This window comes from Zonotrichia leucophrys, unplaced genomic scaffold (assembly GCF_028769735.1).
Source record: "Zonotrichia leucophrys gambelii isolate GWCS_2022_RI unplaced genomic scaffold, RI_Zleu_2.0 Scaffold_602_30190, whole genome shotgun sequence".
NCBI classification, from domain to species: Eukaryota; Metazoa; Chordata; class Aves; order Passeriformes; family Passerellidae; genus Zonotrichia; species Zonotrichia leucophrys.
This window is the reverse complement of record NW_026992807.1, coordinates 7,380-29,516: the sequence shown is the minus strand read 5'-3', so window position 1 is coordinate 29,516 and position 22,137 is coordinate 7,380. Positions and strand designations below refer to the sequence as shown.

General features: G+C 48.1%; 2 protein-coding genes across 2 annotated transcripts; one reads left to right on the top strand and one right to left on the bottom strand.

The window, feature by feature from the left end:
• Positions 1–272: 272 nt before the first annotated feature.
• LOC135441860 (DNA replication licensing factor MCM7-like) lies at positions 273–4,537 on the bottom strand (the record flags this gene model as incomplete). The annotated part of the gene is made up of 5 exons (XM_064701415.1): positions 4,372–4,537; positions 4,141–4,220; positions 3,296–3,460; positions 1,504–1,628; positions 273–453 (listed from the first exon to the last, which is right to left on the bottom strand). Coding segments are annotated over exons 1-5 (582 nt in total), but the record flags the coding sequence as incomplete, so codon positions are not given.
• Positions 4,538–4,655: 118 nt separating this feature from the next.
• On the top strand, positions 4,656–21,028 carry AP4M1 (adaptor related protein complex 4 subunit mu 1). The gene is made up of 17 exons (XM_064701416.1): positions 4,656–4,729; positions 5,025–5,082; positions 5,585–5,679; positions 7,460–7,566; positions 8,808–8,904; positions 9,893–10,003; positions 11,780–11,860; positions 12,816–12,878; positions 12,981–13,047; positions 14,212–14,265; positions 15,135–15,241; positions 16,417–16,508; positions 17,287–17,331; positions 17,487–17,537; positions 18,033–18,150; positions 20,457–20,661; positions 20,908–21,028. Exons 2-16 carry the CDS (start codon positions 5,025–5,027, stop codon positions 20,637–20,639), a joined length of 1,329 nt encoding a protein of 442 aa, XP_064557486.1. The 5' UTR covers positions 4,656–4,729; the 3' UTR covers positions 20,640–20,661; positions 20,908–21,028.
• Positions 21,029–22,137: the final 1,109 nt, after the last annotated feature.

Sequence of the window (22,137 nt, the reverse complement as noted above, 5' to 3'; positions counted from 1 at the left end):
CCGCACTGGTCGCAGCTGTAGGTGGCACTGGGACCATCCCAGTCCATCCCAGTATAACCCAGTCCCTCCCAGTCCATTCCCAGTATAACCCAGTCCCTCCCAGTATATCCCAGTACCGGCTGGTATGTCTCGGCCCCGCACTGGTCGCAGCTGTAGGTGGCACTGGGACCATCCCAGTCCATCCCAGTATAACCCAGTCCATCCCAGTCCATTCCCAGTATAACCCAGCCCATTCCCAGTCCCTCCCAGTATGCCCCAGTTTGCCCCAGTACCGGCTGGTATGTCTCGGCCCCGCACTGGTCACAGCTGTAGGTGGCCACGCGCAGCAGCGGCCGCACCTCGCTCGCCCGCGTCACCACTCCCTGCACCGTCACCAAGGAGCCGATGGCGCCGGCGCGGAGCTCCCGCGGGGACACGGCCTTGGAGCACGAGGGGGCGCGGAAATACAGCTCGCTGTGGGGAAAATGGGGATTATAGGGTTAAAAATGGGGATCACAGCTCCCGCGGGGACACGGCCTTGGAGCACGAGGGGGCGCGGAAATACAGCTCACTGTGGGGGGAAATGGGGATTTTGGGGAAAAAATAGAAAATATGGGGGTTAAATAGGGAAAAAATGGGAATTATAGGGTAAAAAATGGGGTTTGTGGGGAGAGAAATGGGGATCACAGCTCCCGCGGGGACACGGCCTTGGAGCACGAGGGGGCGCGGAAATACAGCTCGCTGTGGGGAAAATGGGGATTTGGGGAAAAAATAGAAAATATGGGGGTTAAATGGGAAAAAAAAAGGGAATTATAGGGTAAAAAATGGGGTTTGTGGGGGGTAAAAATGGGGATCACAGCTCCTGCGGGGACACGGCCTTGGAGCACGAGGGGGCGCGGAAATACAGCTCGCTGTGGGGGAAAATGGGGATTATAGGGTTAAAAATGGGGATCACAGCTCCCGCGGGGACACGGCCTTGGAGCACGAGGGGGCGCGGAAATACAGCTCACTGTGGGGAAAAACAGAAAATATGGGGATTGTGAGAGGGAAATGGGGAAAAAAATGGGGATTATAGGGTTAAAAATGGGGATCACAGCTCCCGCGGGGACACGGCCTTGGAGCACGAGGGGGCCCGGAAATACAGCTCGCTGTGGGGGGAAACACAGAAAATATGGGGGTTAAATAGGGAAAAAATGGGAATTATAGGGTTAAAAATGGGGATCACAGCTCCCGCGGGGACACGGCCTTGGAGCACGAGGGAGCCCGGAAATACAGCTCACTGTGGGGGGAAACACCAGGATTTGGGGAAAAACAGAAAATATGGGAATTGTGAGAGGGAAAAGGGGAAAAAAATGGGGATTTGGGGGAAAAACAGAAAATATGGGGCTGGAGGGGAAAAAAATGGGAATTATGGGAGGAAAAAAGGTGGGGAATTGGGGAAGAAGTGAAGGAAAAAGGGAAGGAAAATGGGGAGAAAAGGGATTGGGGTGAGGGCTGGGATTTTGGGGCCCTGGGCAGACTCACAAGCGCCGCAGCAGCTCCGGCGGGAATTGGTTCTGGGGGCTCCTGGGGGCGCCCCCGGCCCGGCCCCGCTGCTCCAGCAGCAGCCGATGCTCCAGGTAAACGTCCAGGGGGTCCCGGGGGGCGGCCTGGAAAGGGGGAATTTGGGGAGGGGGCTCAGGGGGAGCTGGGGGATCCCCCACCCAAAATTCCACTCAAAATTGCCACAAAATCCCACCCAAAAATGCCCCAAATCCACCCTAAAATACCCCAGGTAAACGTCCGGGGGGTCCTGAGGGAGGGACACAAATTGGGGAGGTGAATTAAGGAGACCCTCAAAACCCCCTAAAATCCCTCAAAAACACCCCAAAAACCCCCTAATCCCCTCAAGAACCCCCTAAAATCCCTCAAAAACACCCCTAAAACCCACCCAAAAAGCCCCAAAATTCCCAAATTCGGGACTCCCCGACCTCAGCAGAGCCGAACTGGGGCAGCAGCTCCGGGAAGACGCGGCCGGAGCGCCGGACATTGACCCTAAAAAAACCCCAAAAAAACCCCTAAAAATGTCCCAAAACCTCCCTAATCTCCTCGAGAACCCCCTAAAATCCCTCAAAAACACTCCTAAAACCCACCCAAAACACTCCCAAAACCCCGAATTTCGGAATCCTCGACCTCAGCAGAGCCGAAGCGGGGCAGCCGCTCCGAGGAGACGCGGCCGGAGCGCCGGACATTGACCCTAAAACCCCCCAAAAAAACCCTAAAAACCCCCTAAAACACACCAAAAACCCCCAAATCCCCTCAAGAACCCCCTAAAATCCCTCAAAAAAACCCCTAAAATCCACACAAAACCCCGAATTTGGGAATCCTCGACCTCAGCAGAGCCGAACTGGGGCAGCAGCTCCGGGAAGACGCGGCCGGAGCGCCGGACACCGACCCGAAAAACCCACTAAAAAAACCCTAAAAATGTCCCAAAACCTCCCTAATCTCCTCGAGAAGCTCCTAAAATCCCTCAAAAAAACCCCTAAAACCCACCCAAAACACTCCCAAGACCCCGAATTTCGGAATCCTCGACCTCAGCAGAGCCGAAGCGGGGCAGCCGCTCCGAGGAGACGCGGCCGGAGCGCCGGACATTGACACTAAAACCCCCCAAAAAAACCCTAAAAACCCCCTAAAACACACCAAAAACCCCCAAATCCCCTCAAGAACCCCCTAAAATCCCTCAAAAAAACCCTTAAAATCCACACAAAACCCCGAATTTGGGGCTCCTCGACCTCAGCAGAACCGAACTGCGGCAGCAGCTCCGAGACGCAGCCGGAGCGCCGGACACCGACCCGAAAAACCCACTAAAAAAACACTAAAAATGTCCCAAAACCTCCCTAATCTCCTCGAGAAGCTCCTAAAATCCCTCAAAAATAACCCTAAAACCCACCCAAAACACTCCCAAAACCCCGAATTTCGGAATCCTCGACCTCCGCAGAGCCGAACTGGGGCAGCAGCTCCGAAAAGACGCGGCCGGAGATCCGGACATTGACACTAAAACCCCCCCAAAAAAACCCTAAAAACCCCCTAAAACGCACCAAAAACCCCCAAATCCCCTCAAGAACCCCCTAAAATCCCTCAAAAAGAACCCTAAAACCCATCCAACACTCGGAATTTAGGGCTCCCGGACCTCAGCAGAGCCGAGGTGGGGCAGCAGCTCCAAGCAGCTGTGGCCGGAGCGCGGGACATAGCCCACAAACCCCCCCACATAAACCAAAGAAAACCCACTAAAAACGTCCCAAAACCCCTAAAAAACCCCAATTTGGGGCTCCCTGACCTCAGCAGAGCCGAACTGGGGCAGCAGCTCATGGACAGCATCCGAGAAGACGCGGCCATAGCGCCGCACGTTCTCCACCACGGCCTCGGCCAGCTCGGGCTCGTCCTCGGCCACATCGTCCAGAGACACCCACAGGGCAACCTGGTCCCGGCGGGCCAGCGCCGTCTGAGGGGAAATAATGGGGATTTGGGGGAAAAATGGGAGTTTGGGGGGAAAATGGGGAGTTTGGGGGAGATAAACGGGATTTGGAGGGGAAAATGGGGATTTAGAGGTGAATAAAGGGGATTTAGGGGGAAATAAAGGGGATTTTGGGGGGAATAAAGGGAGTTTCAGATGAAAAAATGGGGGTTTTGGGGTGAAAATGGGGATTTAGGGATGAAAAAAGGGGACTTAGGGCTGAAAATGGGAATTCTGGGGTGATAAAAGGGGATTTGGGGGTGGAATGAGGGGTTTGGGGGAGATTTGGGGAGGCTGGAAGGGGTTTGAGGGGATTTGAGGGGGTTTGGGGAGGATTTGGGGAGATTTAGGGTGGGTGAGAGTGGAAGTTTAGGAAGAATGAGGAGATTTGAGGAGATTTTGGGGAGGCTGGAAGGGGTCTGGGGGGATTTACGGGGGATTTTAGGGGGTTTGAGGAGGATTTAGGGTGGTGGGAGGAGATGTGGGGTTGTTAAAAAGGGGTTTCAGGCGGAATTTTGGGGGGTTTGAGGAGGTGGGAGGAAGTTTGGGGTGGGACTTGTGAGTGGGAGGGGATTTGAGAGAATTTGGGGGGGGTTCAGGGTGGAATTTGAGGGAGTTTTGGGGAATTTGAGGAGATTTCAGGACAATTTGGGGGTGCCGGCCCTCACCAGCTGCTCCCGGTACGGGAATTCCTTGCGCCCGTCGGGTCCATCCCGGTAAAACTCCTGAAAAAATCGCTTCGCTTTCTCTGAGGGGAAAACAGACACCGAGAGGGGAGGCTCAGACACGGGAGAAAGAGTCAAAACATCGCAACAATGTCCGGATAATCAGGGGGGGTCCCGATAGCGGATAATAACGGGTCAATAACAGAGTCCCGGCGCCCCCCGCTGGCTCCAAACCTTTCTCGCTGTCGTAGTCGCGCGGGGCCATGGCGGGGCCGCTGCTTTCGCGATTCCCTGTCGCGATATTCCCCTCACGATCGCGATTTTCCCCTCACGGCCGCTCCCTCTTTTCCCGCCACCACTTTCCCCTCACAGCGAGTGGCGCGAAAACAGGTAACCACGTGACGGGCACCGACCAATCAAGGCGCAGGGTCCGCCTTCCGCCGGACGAGAGCGCCAACCAGTCACAGCAGAGGACGCGCGGAGGCGGGGAGAGATCAGCCAATAGGAAAGCGCGGCGGTGCCCACGTGCGGCGAGGCCACGCCCGCAGTGGGCGGGGCCACGCGCGCGGCGGCGGCAGGAACCGGCCCGGAGGTTCGGGGGGCTCGGGAGGGGCTGGGCCACGCCCCCTCTTAAAGGGGCCGCGTCGCTTTTTGGGGCGGATTTTGGGGACTTTGGGGGTCCCTGAGGGGACTTTGGGGGCCGGGGAGGGGTTGGGGGGCTCGGGGGTCTGGTGGGGAGGCTCGGGGGTGGGGGGGGGCTACGCTCTGAGGAGAGCTCCGGTTTTGGCGGGTTCAGATGTTGGGGGGGGCTCAGTTTTGAGGGGATTTCGGGGGATTTGGGGGAAGTTTGGGGGTCTCTGATCCCGTTTTTCCTCCTCTCCCCTCAGATGCTTTCCCAGCTCTTCATCCTCAGCTCCAAGGGGGACCCCCTGATCCACAGGGACTGTATCCCCCAAAACAGCCCCAAATGCCCCCGAAATCACCCCAAAATCCACCTCGGGACCCCAAAACCGCCCCCAAACCCCTTCAGACCCGGCTTAACCCTCTCAGAACCCGCAAATCCCCCCAAAATCCCCTCAGGGTCCCCGAACCCCCCCAGAACCCCCCAAATCTCCCCAAACCCCCCAAATTTCCTTGATCCCCCAAACACCTCAAATCCACCCGAAAACCCCCAGGACCCCCCAAATCCTCCCCAAATTAACTCAATCCCTCCCGAAACCCCTCAGGACCCCCCAAATTCCCTCATCCCGCCCTGAATCCCCCCCCCCCCACCCCCCAAAATTCCCCCCAAAATTGCCCAAACTCCCCCAAATTCCTTGACTCCCTTCAAATCTTCCACCAAACCCCAGACCCCCCCAAACCCCCCAAACCCCCTCAAACCCCCAGGTTCCCCAAACTCCCCCCAAAATCCCCTCAGGACCCCCCAAATTTCCTTGACCCCCCCCAGTCCGCGGGGACCCCCCCCGCGCGCCGCGTGACGTCACGGAGCTGTTCTACCGCGGGGTCTCGGCCGTGGGGGGGGAGCAGCCCCCGGTGTTCGTGGTGGGTGCGCTTGGGGCAAATCCCGCCAATTTCGGGCAAATTCCGCAAATTTCGGGCAAATTCACCGCGTTTGGGGCAAATTCACCGCGTTTGGGGGGGTCCGGGAGGGGTTTGCGGGGTTTTCGGGAAGTTTTGAGGGGATTTTGAGGGGATTTGGGGCGCGTTTTGAGGGGGATTTGGGGGATTTCTGAGGGGATTTTGGGGGGGTTCTGAGGGGATTTCGCGATAATTTGGGGGATTTTTGAGGCATTTGAGAATTTTTGGGGTCCTGGAGGGGTTTTGGGGAGGTTCTGGGGGGTTTTGAGAGGATTTTTGGGAGTTTTGAGGGGATTTTGGGGAGATTTGAGGGGTTTTGGGGCGTGTTATGAGGGGGATTTGGGGGATTTCTGAGGGTAATTTGAGGGGGATTTCGGGGGGTTCTGAGGGGATTTTGGGAAAATTTTGGGGAATTTCGGGGATTTGAGGATTTTTAGGGTGCTGGAAGAGTTTTGGGGAGATTTGGGGGGATTTTGGGGAGATTTTAGGGGAGTTTTATTTGGGGGGAGGGAGTTGAGGCATTTTGAGGGGATTTGGGGGCGATTTCAGGAGATTTTGGGGGATTTTTGGGGATTTGGGGATTTTTGGGGTCTGAGGGGAAATTTGGAGGGTCCTGGAGGGGTTTTGAGGGGATTTTGGGTGGATTTGAGGTGAATTTTGAGGGGATTTTAGGTGAATTTTGAGGGAAATTTGGATGAATTCTGAGGGGAATTTGGGTGAATTTTGAGGGGATTTTGGGTGGATTTGGGGTGAGTTTTGAAGGGGATTTGAGGTGAATTTTGAAGGAGATTTTGGGTGAATTTTGGGTGGGATTTGAGGTGAATTCTGAGGGGATTTTAGGTGAATTTTGAGGGAAATTTGGATGAATTCTGAGGGGAATTTGGGTGAATTTTGAGGGGATTTTGGGTGGATTTGAGGTGAATTTTGAGGGGGATTTGAGGTGAATTTTGAGGGGATTTTAGGTGAATTTTGAGGGAAATTTGGATTAATTTTGAGGGGATTTTGGGTGGATTTGGGGTGAATTTTGAGGGGAATTTGGGTGAATTTAGTGGGATTTTGGGTAGGTTTTTACGGAATCCCATGCGAACTTTCAGGCTTTGGGGTTTTTGGGGTGGGTTTTTGGGGTGGGTTTTTGGGGTTTTGGGGTTTTTGGGGTGGGTTTTTGGGGTTTTTGGGGTGTGTTTTTGGGGTTTTTGGGTTTTTGGGGTGTGTTTTTGGGGTTTTTGGGGTGGGTTTTTGGGGTTTTTGGGGTGGGTTTTTGGGGTTTCTGGGGTGGGTTTTGGGGGTTTTTGGGGTGGGTTTTTGGGGTTTTTGGGGTGGGTTTGGGGGGTTTTTGGGGTTTTTGGGGTGGGTTTTTGGGGTTTCTGGGTTGGTTTTTGGGGTTTTTTGGGGTTTCTGGGGTGGATTTTTGGGGTTTCTGGGGTCAGTTTTTGGGGTTTTTGGGGTTTTTGGGGTTTCTGGGGTGGGTTTTTGGGGTTTTTTGGGGTTTTTGGGGTTTTTGGGGTGGGTTTTTGGGGTTTTTGGGGTGGGTTTTTGGGGTTTTGGGGGTTTTTGGGGTGGGTTTTTGGGGTGGGTTTTGGGGTTTTTGGGGTGTGTTTTTGGGGTTTTTGGGGTGGGTTTTTGGGGGTTTTGGGGTGGGTTTTTGGGGTTTTTGGGGTGGGTTTTTGGGGTTTTTGGGGTTTTTGGGGTGTGTTTTTGGTGTTTTTGGGGTTTCTGGGGGTCCCTGAGGACTCCGTGCCCGCAGACCCTCGGGGGGCTCCACTTTGCCCACGTCAGGCACGGGGGGCTTTTCTTCGGGGCCGCCTCCGAGGGCGACGCCTCGCCCTTCACCCTCATCGAGTTCCTCAACAGGTAAAGCCAAACTCGCCATTTCGGGCCTTTTCGGGCATTTCGGGCTTTTGGGGGAGTTGGGGAAATTTTGGGGAATTTTTTAGGGATTTTTTGGGGGATTTTTGGGGCTTTTTCTGTGATTTTTTGTGAATTTTGGGTGATTTTTTTAAGGATTTTCTAATGGTTTTTAAGGGATTTTTAGGAGATGTTTTTCTTCATTTTTAGCGATACTTTCAGAGGATTTTTTCAGAATTTTCTGGGATTATTTTAGGGGATTTTTAGGGATTATTTTGGGGGATTTTTGAGGCTTTTTTCTGTGATTTTTTGTGAATTTTGGGTGATTTTTTAAGGATTTTCTAATGGTTTTTAAGGGATTTTTAGGAGATTTTTTTCTTCATTTTTAGCGATTTTTTTAAAAGGATTTCTTGTGATTTTTCTCAGCAATTTCAAGGGGATTTTTGGGCAGGATTTTGGGGATTCCTGGGCAGGATTGTGGGCTGGAATTCAGGCTGGATTTTGGGCAGGATTTTAGGGAATTTTGGGTAGGATTTTGGGCTGGAATTTGGGCTGAAATTTGGGGATTTCAGGCAGAATTTTGGTCTGCATTTTGGGGATTCCTGGGCAGGAATTTGGGGATTTTTGGGGGATTTTGGGCTGAAATTGGGGGGTTTTTGGGGGGATTTTGGGCAGGATTTTGGGGATTCCTGGGCTGGATTTTGGGCAGGATTTTGGGGGATTTTGGGCTGAAATCGGGGGGTTTTGGGCAGGATTGTGGGCTGGAATTTGTGGATTTTTGGGGGATTTTGGGCTGGAATTCGGGGATTTTGGGCCGGATTTTGGGCTGGAATTGGGGGAATTTTTGGGCTGAAATCGGGGGATTTTTGGGGGATTTTGGGCTGGAATTTGGACAGGATATTTGGGGGATTTTGGGCTGGAATTTGGGGGGTTTTGGGGGGATTTTGGGCTGAAATTTGGGGATTTTTTGGGGGATTTTGGGCTGGAAATTGGGGGATTTTTTGGGGGATTTTGGGCTGGAATTTGGACAGGATATTTGGGGGATTTTGGGCTGGAATTTGGGGGGTTTTGGGGGGATTTTGGGCTGGAAATTGGGGGATTTTTTGGGGGCTTTTGGGCTGGAATTGGGGGGTTTTTGGGGGGATTTTGGGCTGAAATTTGGGGATTTTTTGGGGGATTTTGGGCTGGAATTTGGACAGGATATTGGTGGGATTTTGGGCTGAAATTCAGGGGTTTTGGCTCCCCAGGTTGGTGACGCTGCTCCGGGATTTCTGCGGGCCCCTGAGCGAGAAAAGCCTGGGAATGAACCTGGGGCTGGTGGGGGAGCTGCTCGAGGAACTGGTGGTAACTGGGATTAACTGGGGGGGACTAGGGGGGAACTGGGAATGAACTGGTGGTAACTGGGAGAGACTGGGATAAACTGGGATAAACTGGGAATGAACTGGTGGTAACTGGGAGGGATTTGGGATAAACTGGGAGGGATTTGAGGGCACTGGGAGGGACTGGGAGGGGATTTGGGGGAACTGGGATAAACTGGCAGTGACTGGGATAAACTGGGATGGACTGGGAAGGAACTGGAAATAGGACTGGGAGGGAACTGGTAGTAACTGGGATAAACTGGAGGGGACTGGGAGGGGATTTGGGGGAACTGGGATAAACTGGGAATGGGACTGGGATAAACTGGGATAAACTGGGAGGGACTGGGGGGGACTGGGAGGGGATTTGGGGGTACTGGGGGGGACTGGAATGGACTGGGATATACTGGGAAGGGATTGGGAGAGACTGGGACGGACTGGGAGCGACTGGGAGGGACTGGGATGGAACTGGTGGTAACTGGGGGCGACTGGGATAAACTGGGAATGGGACTGGGAGGGACTGGGATGGACTGGGGGGATTTGGGGGGGACTGGGACAAACTGGAGGGGACTGGGAGGGGATTTGGGGGAACTGGGATAAACTGGGAATGGGACTGGGAGGGATTTGAGAGCACTGGGAGGGAATGGGGGGGACTGGGATAAACTGGGATGGACTGGGAGGGGATTTGGGGGGACTGGGATGAACTGGGAGTTACTGGGATGGACTGGGAGTTACTGGGGACCCCCTTTGGGGCCAACCTGGGGGCTCCTGAGGCCATTTGGGGCCTCCTGGACCCCCCCAAATCCCTCAAAGTGCCCCCAAATTCCTCTGAATTTCCAAATCTCCCAGATTTTACCTCAAAACACCCCTCAAATCCCCAAATCCCGTTTTTGCCCCAAAAATCCCCCCAAAATCCCCAGATTTTGCCCCAAATCCCCATTTTTTCCCCCCAAATCCCCATTTTTTCCCGTTTGCAGGACTTCGGGCACATCCAGAGCACGGCCCCCGAGGTTCTGCGCAGCCTCGTGCACTCGGAGCCCGCGGCCCCCAAACCCTTCAGCCTGCTGGACCTGGGCTCCGTGGGGCTGGTGGGTGCCAAATCCCCAGAGAAATCAATTTGGGAGGAAAAAATGGAATTCGTGGGGAAAAAAACCAAAATTCCTGGGGAAAAAACCTGAAAATTCCAGGAAAAAACACCCCAAAAATTCCCGGGAAAAAACATCAAAATTCCCGGGAAAAAACCTGAAAATTCCAGGAAAAAACACCCAAAAATTCCCGGGAAAAAAAAAACCAAATTTGGGGGAAAAATGGAATTCATGGGTAAAACCACCAAAAATTCCCGGGAAAAAACCCAAAAAATTCCAGGGAAAAAACACCAAAAAATTCCTGGGAAAAACCTCCCGAAATTCCTGGGAAAAACCTCCCGAAATTCCTGGGAAAAACACCCCGAAATTCCTGGGGGAAAACCCCCAAATCCCTGGGGAAAAACCCGAAAATTCCTGGGGAAAACCACCAAAATTCCCGGGAAAAAACACCCCGAAATTCCTGGGAAAAACCTGAAAATCCTGGGAAAAACCCCAAAAATTCCCGGGAAAAAACACCAAAATTCCTGGGAAAAACAACCCAAAAACTCCTGGGGAAAGAAAACCCCAAAAAACTGAATTTTGGGGAAAAATGGAATTCGTGGGGAAAAAACCAAAATTCCTGGGAAAAAACCCAAAAGTTCCCGGGAAAAACACCAAAATTCATGGGTAAAAAACCAAAATTCCCAGGGAAAAAAAACCCCAAAAAACTGAATTTGGGGGGAAAATGGAATTCGTGGGGAAAGAAACAAAATTCCTGGGGAAAAAACCTGAAAATTCCAGGAAAAAACACCCCAAAAATTCCCGGGAAAAAACACCCCGAAATTCCCAGGGAAAAAACCCAAAATTCCTGGGAAAAAAAACCTGAAAGTCTTGGGAAAAACCCCAAAATTCCTGGGAAAAACAACCCAAAATTCCTGGGAAAAACAACCCAAAAACTCCTGGGGAAAGAAAACCCCAAAAAACTGAATTTTGGGGGAAAAATGGAATTCATGGGGAAAAAACCAAAATTCCTGGGGAAAAAACCTGAAAATTCCAGGAAAAAACACACCAAAATTCCTGGGGAAAAAACCAAAATTCCCGGGGAGAAAAAACCCCAAAAAACTGAATTTGGGGGGAAAAAATGGAATTCATGGGTAAAAACACCAAAAATTCCCGGGAAAAAACCCCAAAAATTCCCTGGGAAAAAACACCAAAATTCCTGGGAAAAACACCCCGAAATTCCCAGGAAAAAAAACCCCAAAAAACTGAATTTGGGGGGAAAATGGAATTCGTGGGGAAAAACCAAAATTCCCGGGGAAAAAAACCAAAAAATTCCCGGGAAAAAACACCAAAAAAATCCTGGGAAAAAACACCAAAATTCCTGGGAAAAACACCCTGAAATTCCTGGGGAAAAACACCAAAATTCCTGGGAAAAAAACCTGAAAATCCCCAGGAAAAAACTACAAAATTCCCGGGAAAAAACACCAAAAATTCCCGGGAAATAAACCCCGAAATTCCTGGGGAAAAAGCCCAAAATCCGTGGGAAAAACCCCGAAATTCCCTGGGGAAAAAAAACCCCAAAATTCCTGGGAAAAAACTTGAAATTCATGGGAAAAAAAAAAAACAACAAAGTTCCTGGAAGAAAAAGGAAAACTCTTGGGGACAAAACCAAAATTCCTGGGGAAAAAACCCAAAAATTCCTGGGAAAGAAACCCCTCAAATTCATGGGAAAAAACCCCTGAAATTCCCGGAAAAAACCAAGCAAATTCCCTAAAAATTCCCAATTTTTGCGTTTTTCAGTTCGGGGCGGAGACGCAGCAGAGCCGGGTGGTGCCGGGGGGGGCGGCCACGAGACCCCTCCCCCCCCCCAGGGGAGACCAGGTGGGACCAAAATTCCCTAAAAATCCTGAAATTCCCGAAATTCCAGCCCAGAATTCACAAAATCCCCAAAAATTCCTGAAATTCCAGCCCAGAATCCCCAAAATCCCCAAAAATTCCTGAAATTCCAGCCCAGAATTCACAAAATCCCCAAAATTCCTGAAATTCCAGCCCAGAATTCCTAAAATTCCTGAAATTCCTGAAATTCCAGCCCAGAATTCCCAAATTCCCCAAAATTCCTGAAATTCCAGCCCAGAATTCACAAAATCCCCCCAAATTCTCCAAAATTCCTGAAATTCCAGCCCAGAATTCCCCAAATCCCAAAAATCCCCCAAAATTCCTGAAATTCCAGCCCAGAATCCCCAAAATTCCCAAAAATTCCTGGAATTCCTGCCCAGAATTCCCAAAATCCCCAAATTCCCGCTTGGATTTGCTCAAAATTCACTCAAAATTCACCCAAACCCAACCCACCCCAAAAACCCCAAATCCCAAAAAAGGCTCCCAAAATTAATAAAGGAAAACCCTAGAAATAAAAAAAAATAATCCAAAAAATCATCCCCAAAAATCCCCCAGAATTCAATGGAAAATCCCCCAAAATTACCCAAAAATCCCCCACAAATCCCCCATAATTCCATTTAAAAATCTCCAAAAATTATTCAAAACTCCCCCCAAAAATTCCCAAGAAATCATAAAAAAAAATCCCCCAAAAAGTTTTAAAAATTTTCCCAAAACCCCAAAAAATCGCTCCAAAAATATCCCCAAAATTCCATGAAAAATCTCAGGTTTCTTCAAAACTCCCCAAAACATTCCTCAAAAATCCCCACAAAAATAATAAAAAATCCCAAAAACAAACAAAAAAGCCTCTAAAAAACCTCAAAAAAACCCAAAAAATCCCCAAAATAACTCAAAAATCCCCCAAAACCCCAAAATTCCCAATTTGACCCCAAACTCTCTGCAGCCCCCCAAGCCCGAGGTGTTCGTGGACGTCCTCGAGCGCCTCTCGGTCGTCATCGCCGCCAACGTGAGCCCCAAAAACCCCAAAATTCCCCCAAAAACCCCAAAACCGACCCCAAATTTGGGTTTTTCACCCCAAAAAACCCCAAAATCGGCGTTTTTGGGCCAGGGCACCCCCCTGAAGGTCGACGTGCAGGGCGAGATCCGCCTCAAGTCCTACCTGCCCCCCTGCACAGGTAAAACCCCATTTTTGGTGATTTTTTGGGGATTTTTTGGGGTTTTTTGGGGAAATTTTGGGGTTTTTTGGGAGTCTGGAATTTACAGGGGGTGCCTGAAAAAATTGGGGGGACAAAAATAAAATTTGGGGCTTTTTTTGGGTGGGAAAAATGCAATTTTGGGAGGGAAAAAGAATCCAGTTTTGAGGCAGAAAATCCAGATTTTTGCTGAGGAAAAAAAAATGAATTTTGAGGTAGAAAATCCAAATTTTAAGGGGAAAATCTCAGATTTGGGGGAGTTCGAGGGGAAAGTTGAGGAATTCCACAAAATTCTGGGGGAATTGTGAGGGAATTTGGGGAGAATGAAAGGGAAATTCGTGAGGGGAAAAGGTCCTGGAAGGGGAAAGAAGGGCGGGAAAAGGGAATTTGGGGGAGTTGGGAGGAATTTTTGGGAAATTTGAGGGAATTTTGGGGGAATTTTGGTGGATTTGGGGCTCCTGAAATGAATTCTGGAGGGTCCTAAAAATTTTGGGGGAATTTGGAGAGAATTTGGGGGAATTTTAGGGAGAATTAAAGGGAAATTCGTGAGGGCAAAAGGTCCTGGAAGGGGAAAAAAAGGGCGGGAAAAGGGAATTTAAGGGAATTGTGAGGAAACTTTTTGTGATTTTGAGGCAATTTGGGGTTCTTGGAGAGATTTTGGAGGCTCACAAAATTCTTGGTGGGAAGTTTGGGGGTTTTTGAGGGAATTTGGGGGAATTTTAGGAGAATTAAAGGGAAATTCGTGAGGGTAAAAGGGTCCTGGAAGGGGAAAAAAGGGCGGGAAAAGGGAATTTAAAGGAATTGTGAGGAAACTTTTTGTGATTTTGAGGCAATTTGGGGTTCTTGGAGAGATTTTGGAGGCTCACAGAATTTTTGGTGGGAAGTTTGGGGGTTTTTGAGGGAATTTGGGGGAATTTTAGGGAGAATTACAGGGAAATTCGTGAGGGTAAAAGGGTCCTGGAAGGGAAAAAAAGGGCGGGAAAAGGGAATTTGAGGGAATTTTGAGGGAAGTTTTGGGGATTTTGTAGGAATTTGGGGCTCCTGGGGGTTTTGGGGGTTCTGAAAAATTTTTTGGGGGGGTCTTGGGTGGATTTTGGGGGGTTCTGGGTGGGTTTTGGGGTCCCTGAGCCCCCTTTGTGCCCCCAGAGCTGCGGATCGGCCTCACGGAGGAATTTTGTGTGGGAAAATCGGAGCTGAGGGGTGAGACCCCCCCGGAATTATCGGGGACCCCAAAACCTCCCCCAAAATCCCCGCCAGGACCCCGAACCCCCAAAATCCCTGAAATTCCCCCTCAAAATCCTCCCCAAATCCCTTTTCCCGCCTTTTTTTCCCCTTCCAGGACCCTTCTGCCCTCACGAAATTCCCTTGAATTTCCCCGAATTTCTCCCAAATTCCCCCCAAAATCCCAAACTTTCCCTCAAAATTCCCATTTCCCCCCTTCCCATCCCCTTTCAAATCCCATTTTACCCCCCAAAAATCCACTTTAAACACCCCAAACCCCCTCAGACCCCCTCCAAATCTCCTGGAATTTTCCAGAATTCCTGAATTTTCCTCAAAACTCCCATTTCCCCTTCCCATCACCTTTCAAACCATTCCAAAATTCCCTTTCATTTTCTTTTTTTCCCTTTTATTCCCTAAAAATCCTCTTAAAACGCCCCAAAGCCCCCTCAGAGCCCCCAGAATTTTCCGGAATTTTCTGCAATTCCCAAAATTCCACTCACCATCACTTCTCAAACCCCTCCGAAATTCCCTTTTATTTTCTTTTTTTCCCCTAAAACTCCACTTCAAACGCCCCAAACCACCTCAAACAGCCCCCAAACCCCCCAGAATTTTCGGGAATTTTGGGAATTCTTTGGAATTTTCCAGAATTCCCAAAATTTCCCATTTTCCCTTTCCGTCACCTTTCAAACTCCTCAAAAATTCCATTTTTTTCCCCTAAAACTCCACTTCAAACGCCCCAAACCGCCTCAAACCGCCCCCAAACTTGCCAGAATTTTGGGGAATTTGGTGAATTTCCCGGATTTTGTGGAATTTTCGGGAATTTTCCGGATTTTTCCGGACCGTTGCAGGGTACGGCACGCCGGTGCGCGTGGACGAGGTTTGGTTCCACGGCTCCGTTCGCCTCGACGAGTTCGGCTCCGGCCGCGTGCTCAGGGTCACCCCCAACCCCGGAGAGGTGAAATTCGGGAATTCGGGGAAATTCGGGAATTTGGGGAAATTCGGGATATTGAGGAGTTTGGGGGAAAAATTCGGGGAAAAAATTGGAGTTTTGGGGGAAAAAATGGGAATTTTAAGGGGAAAAAATGGGATTTTTTGGGGGATTTTTTAGGGGAGAAAATGGGATTTTTGAGGAATTTTTAGGGTATTTTTTAGGGGGAAAATGGGATTTTTAAGGGGATATTTTTAGGGGAAAACATGGGATTTTTCAGGGATTTTTTTGGGTGAAAAAATGGGATTTTTTTAGGGGAAAAATGGGATTTTTAAGGGGATATTTTTAGGGGAAAACATGGGATTTTTTCAGGGGAAAAAATGGGATTTTTTTGGGATTTTTAGGGGATTTTTTAGGGCAAAAATGGGATTTTTAAGGGGATATTTTTAGGGGAAAACATGGGATTTTTGGGGGAAAAATGAGATTTTTTGGGATTTTTTAGGGGGAAAATGTGATTTGTTAGGGGAAAATGGGATTTTTAAGGGGATATTTTTAGGGGAAAACATGGGATTTTTCAGGGATTTTTTTTAGGGGAGAAAATGGGATTTTTTGGGGATTTTTAGGGGATTTTTTAGGGGGAAAATGGGATTTTTGGGGAGGTTTTTTTAGGGAAAAAATGGGGGGATTAGGGAGGAAAAAAAGGGATTTTTTGGGTGGAAAACCTGGGATTTTAAGGGAATTTTTAGGGGGGAAATGGCAAATTTTTGGATGGGATTTTAAGGGAATTTTTTGAGGGGAAAAACCAGAATTTTAAGGCTCAAAATTGGGATTTTAAGGGGATTTTTTTAGGGAAAAAAATGGGGGGCTTAGGGAGGAAAAAAAGGGATTTTTTGGGTGGAAAACCTGGGATTTTAAGGGGATTTTTTGGGTGGAAAACCTGGGATTTTAAGGGAATTTTTAGGGGGAAAATGGCGATTTTCTGGATGGGGATTTTAAGGGAATTTTTTTGAGGGGGGAAAACAGAATTTTAAGGGTCAAAACTGAGATTTTAAGGGGATTTTTTTAGGAAAAAATGTGGATTTTTGTCGGAAAAAGGGAATTTTAAGGGGATTTTTTTAGGGGAAAGTGGGGATTTTGGGAATTTGAATATTTTGGGACATTTTTAGGACATTTTGTGATATTTTTGTGCATTTTTGCCCCAGATGACGCTGATGCAGTACCAGGTGATGGACGAGCTCCCGGCGCCGCTGCCCTTCCGCCTCTTCCCCTCGCTGGACACCGACGGCTCCGGGAGGTGAAAATTCCACAAATTTGGGAATTTGGGGGATTTTTTTCTGCTTTTTTTCTGGGTATTTCAGGATTTTTTTGAGATTTTTTTCTCTGTTTTTTTGGGATTTTTTTGGGATTTTTTTCTGATTTTTTTTCTTTTTTTTTTTCTAATTTTTTGAGGATTTCTTTGGGGTTTTTTGGGATATTTTTCTGGGTTTGTTTTATTTTTGTTGGGGTTTTTTTTAAGTTTTTTTTTTTTTTTCTGGGTTTTTTGTGAATTTTTTAGGGATTTTTTTTTCTCATCTTTTCGGTTTTTTTTTCTGGTTTTTGGGGATTTTTTTTTCGGCTTTTTTTGGGATTTTTAAATGATTTTTTTAGTAGTTTTTTCAAAGGTTCTGGGGATTTTTTTTAAGATTTTTTTTTGTATTTTTTCCCCCTTGTTTTGTAGGATTTATCTTTTAATTTTTTTTGTTGTTGTTCTTTTTTTATTTTAGGATTTTTTTTTATTTTTGGGGGGAATTTTTCCCTGAAGGAATTCCCAAATTTTTGGGGGGATTTCCCTCCCAAATTTCCATGAATTTTTCCCGATTTTTGGCTTTTTCTCCCAATTTTTAGGGATTTTCCCCAATTTTCAGGATTTTTTCCTCATTTTAGGTCCTAATTTTCAGGAATATCCCAAATTTTTGGTGTTTTTTGAGGGATTTTCCCCTTCCCCACCCCGCTGAGGGAATTCCCAAATTCTTTTTGGGCTTCCCCTCCCACATTTCCGGGAATTTTTCCCAATTTTTGCCTTTTTCCCCCAGGATCCGCCTGTACCTGAAGCTGCGCTGTGACCTCCCCCCAAAAAGGTGAAATTTGGGGCAAATTTGGGAATTCCTGGGAGAATCCTGGGATTTGCAGCCACCTGGGACTCCCAGAACTCCCCAAAAATCCCAAATTTCCCCCAAAAATCCCAAATTTCCCCCAAAAATCCCAATTTTTCCCCAAATTCCCAAATTTGCAGCCACGCCGTCAACGTCCGCCTGCAGCTGCCGGTGCCCAAAGGCGTCTCCAGGTGGGGATTTTGGGAATTTTGGGAATTTTGGGGAATTTTTTGGGAATTTTGGGGTTCTGGGGAGTCCTGGGGGGTGAATCCCAAATTTTGGGGGGAATTTGGGGGGTTTTGGGTGGATTTTCAGGGAATTTGGAGCAGATTTTTTGGGAATCTTGAGGGGATTTTTGGGATCAAATCCCAACTTTTGGGGCGGAATCCAGGAGGATTTGGGGTGAATTTTCAGGGATTTTGAAGTCGATTTTTTGGGGAACCTCAAAGGGAAATTTTGGGGAATTTTTTGGGATTCTGGGATTTGGGGGGGAATTTTGGGAATAAAACCTGAATTTAGGGGCTGAACCTGAGGGAATTTTGAGGGATTTTGGGTGAATTTTTGGGGATTTTGAAGCGAATTTTTTGGGGAACCTCACGGGGGTTTTTGGGATTTTGGGATTGGGGGTGGAATTTTGGGATTGGGGGTGGGAATTTGGGGATTTCACCCCAATTTCTGCCCCCCAGCCTCGCGCAGGAGCTGAGCAGCCCCGACCAAGCGGCCGAGCTGGATTTGGGCTCGCGCAGCGTCCGCTGGGACATCCCCAAAATCCAGGGGGGCTCCCAGCTCTCGGCCCTATTCAAGGTCAGGATTCCCCCAAAAATTCCCAAATTTATCCCAAAAAATTCCCCAAAAAAATCCCCCAAAAATTCCCCAAAAATGAAAAAAAAAATCGGCAAAAAATTCACAAAAAATTCCCCAAAATCCAGGGGGGCTCCCAGCTCTCGGCCCTATTCAAGGTCAGGATTCCCCCAAAAAATCCCAAATTTATCCCAAAAAATTCCCCAAAAAATCCCCCAAAAATCAAAAAAAAATCACAAAAAATTCAAAAAAATTCACAAAAAATTCACAAAAAAATTCCCCAAAATCCAGGGGGGCTCCCAGCTCTCGGCCCTATTCAAGGTCAGGATTCCCCCAAAAATTCCCAAATTTATCCCAAAAAATTCCCCAAAAAAATCCCCCAAAAAGCAAAAAAAAATCACAAAAAATTCCAAAAAAATTCACAAAAAATTCCCCAAAATCCAGGGGGGCTCCCAGCTCTCGGCTCTATTCAAGGTCAGGATTCCCCCAAAAAATCCCAAAATTCCCAAAAAATCCCCATGAAAATCCTCCCAAAATCCCTCCACAAAATAAAAAAATGTTCACAAAAAATGCCCCCCAAAATTCCCCAAAATCCAGGGGGTCTCCCAGCTCTCGACCCTATTCAAGGTCAGGATTCCCCCAAAAAATCCCAAATTTATCCCAAAATCCTCCCCAAAAAATCCCCCCAAAAATTCACCAAAAAATTCCCCAAAAAAATCCAAAAAAAATCACAAAAAATTCACAAAAATTTCCCCAAAATCCAGGGGGGCTCCCAGCTCTTGGCCCTATTCAAGGTCAGGATTCCCCCGAAAAATCCCAAATTTATCCCAAAAAATTCCCCAAAAAATTCCCCCAAAAATCCCCCAAAAAGCAAAAAAAAATCACAAAAAATTCACAAAAAATTCCCCAAAAAATTCCCCAAAATCCAGGGGGGCTCCCAGCTCTCGGCCCTATTCAAGGTCAGGATTCCCCTAAAAATTCCCAAATTTATCCCAAAAAAATCCCCAAAAAATCCCCCAAAAAGCAAAAAAAAATCAGAAAAAATTCCAAAAAAATTCACAAAAAATTCCCCAAAATCCAGGGGGGCTCCCAGCTCTCGGCTCTATTCAAGGTCAGGATTCCCCTGAAAATCCCAAATTTATCCCAAAAAATTCCCCAAAAAAATCCCCAAAAAATTCCCCAAAAATTAAAAAAAATCAGCAAAAAATTCACAAAAAATTCACAAAGAAATTCCCCAAAATCCAGGGGGCTCCCAGCTCTCGGCCCTATTCAAGGTCAGGATTCCCCAAAAAATCCCAAATTTATCCCAAAAAATTCCCCAAAAAAATTCCCCCAAAATTAAAAAAAATCAGCAAAAAATTCACAAAAAATTCCCCAAAAAATTCCCCAAAATCCAGGGGGACTCCCAGCTCTCGGCCCTATTCAAGGTCAGGATTCCCCTGAAAATTCCCAAATTTATCCCAAAATCCTCCCCAAGAAATTCCCCTGAAAAGCAGAAAAAACAAATTCCGAAAAAATTCACAACCCCAAAATCCAGGGGGGCTCCCAGCTCTCGGCTCTCTTCAACAAATACCCCGAATATTCCCCGAAAATTCCCAAAAATCCCTCAAAAACTTCCCAAAAAAATCCCTCAAATTCCAAATACCCTAAATATCCTAAAAATACCCCCAAAATACCCCAAAAAATCACCATAAATCACAAAAATTTGGCAAAAATTCCAAAAAATCACCAAATAATGGCCGAAAAATCACCAAAAAATCGCCTGAAAAAATTCCAAAAAACCCCCTTAAATATCCCCAAAAAATCCCAGAAACTTGATAAAAGTCCCAAAAATCCCTTGAAAAATCAAAATAAATCTCAAAAAAAATCACTAAAAAAATCCCCAAAAATGGACAAAAAATCACTAAAAAGTCCCAACAAAAGGCCAAAAAATCATGAAAAAACCCCCAAAATTCCCCATTTTTTTCCTGAATTTTAAAAATTCCCAATATTTTTTTGTTAAATTGCAGCTGGAGGTGCCGGCCCTGAGCCGGTGCTGGCGCCTGGAGCTGGGCCCGGCCCACTCGTGCTCCACGATAGCAAAACCTCCCCAAATACCCCCAAAAAACCCTTCAAAAAAATTCCCAAAAATTCCTAAAAAATTTTCCCAAACTCCAAGTACCTTAAAGATCCTAAAAACACCCCCAAAATACCACAAAAAATTCACAATAAATGACAAAAAACTCCCGAAAAATTGGAAAAATTGCGAAAAATCGCCAAAAAATTCCCAAAAAACCCCAAAAATTCCCATTTTTTTTGTTAACTTGCAGCTGGAAGTTCCAAATCTGAGCCGGTGCTGGCGCCTGGAGCTGGGCCCGGCCCACGGCTCCTTCGAGCTCCCGGCCCACTCGTGCTCGGGGCTGCGCGTGCGCTTCCTGCGGCTCTCGGGCGGGGCCGGGCAGCGCTGGGTGCGCTACCTCACACACAGCGACAGCTACGTGCTGCGATTGTGAACCTTCCGGAACCTTCCGGAACCTTCCAGAACCTTCCAGAAGCGCTGGGTGCGCTACCTCACCCACAGCGACTCCTACGTGCTGCGGCTGTGAGAGAACCTTCTGGAACCTTCCGGAACAAACCTCACCCACAGTGATTCCTACGTGCTGCGATTGCGAACCTTCCGGAACCTTCCAGGAGCGCTGGGTGCGCTACCTCACCCACAGCGATTCCTATGTGCTGCGGCTGTGAGAGAGAGAGAGAGAACCTTCCGGAACCTTCCGGAACAAACCTCACCCACAGCGACAGCTACGTGCTCAGGCTGTGAGAGAGAATGTTCTGGAACAAACCTCACCCACAGCGACTGCAGAACCTCACACACAGCAACTCCTACGTGCTGCGATTGTGAGACAGAACCTTCCGGAACCTTCCGGAACAAACCTCACCCACAGCGACTCCTACGTGCTGCAATTGTGAGAGAGAGAACCTTCTGGAACCTTCCAGAACAACCCTGACCCACAGCAACTGCAGAACCTGACCCACAGCGACAGCTACGTGCTCAGGCTGTGAGAGAGAACCTTCTGGAACCTTCTGGAACCTTCCAAAACAAACCTGACCCACAGTGACTCCTACGTGCTGCGGCTGTGTGAGAGAGAAAGAACCTTCTGGAACCTTCCGGAACAAACCTGACCCACAGTGACTCCTACGTGCTGCAGCTGTGAGAGAACGTTACGGAACCTTCCAGAACCTACCGGAACAAACCTGACCCACAGCGACAGCTACGTGCTGCGATTTTGAGAAAACCTTCTGGAACCTTCCGGAACAGCCCTGACCCACAGCGACTGCAGAACCTGACCCAAAGCGACAGCCACGTGTTCCGGCTCTGAGACAGAACCTTCCGGAACAAATTCCGGGGAAATTTCAGTGAAATTCCTGTGAAAATCCCCAAAAAAAACAGCCCAGAAATGAGGGAGGTGTCGGTGTTGTTATTGGGGGAAAATGGGGAAAAATGGACAAAAAAGGCACTGAAAATTCAGGATTCTGTTCCAACAAAATCAGTGTGGGAAGATCCCGAAATTCCCAAGAAATTCCCGAGAAATTCCAGAGAAATTCCCCCCAAAAAATGGCCCAGAAACGAGGGAGGTGTTGTGTTTTTACTGGGAGAAAATGGGAAAAACGGGGAAAAAGGGGGTGGAAAATTCAGAATTCTGAGGCCCCAAAGCACAGAAAGAGAAGGGAGGGTGGGAACGCCGGAACTCTGGGATGAGAACACAAAATTCCAGTGAAATGCCAAAAAAAATGGCCCAGAAACAACAGAGGTGTCGGTGCTGTTATTAGGGGAAAAAACGGGAAGAAAAAGGTAAAAAAAAGGGGTGGAAAATTCAGGATTCTGTTCCAAAATCAGTGTGGGAAGATCCCAGAATTCCCAAGAAATTCCAGTGAAATTCCCAAAAAAACAGCCCAGAAATGGTGGAGGTGTCAGTGTTGTTATTGGGGAAAAACGGGGAAAAAAAGGTT

Bases quoted from the DNA above. Each gene is read 5' to 3' on its own strand.
- AP4M1 (XM_064701416.1), top strand. From the start codon at position 5,025: ATGCTTTCCCAGCTCTTCATCCTCAGCTCCAAGGGGGACCCCCTGATC. The intron at 12,879-12,980 runs GTGAGCCCCAAA...TTTTTGGGCCAG, and splicing joins CGGTCGTCATCGCCGCCAAC to GGCACCCCCCTGAAGGTCGA. The intron at 17,538-18,032 runs GTGGGGATTTTG...TCTGCCCCCCAG, and splicing joins GTGCCCAAAGGCGTCTCCAG to CCTCGCGCAGGAGCTGAGCA.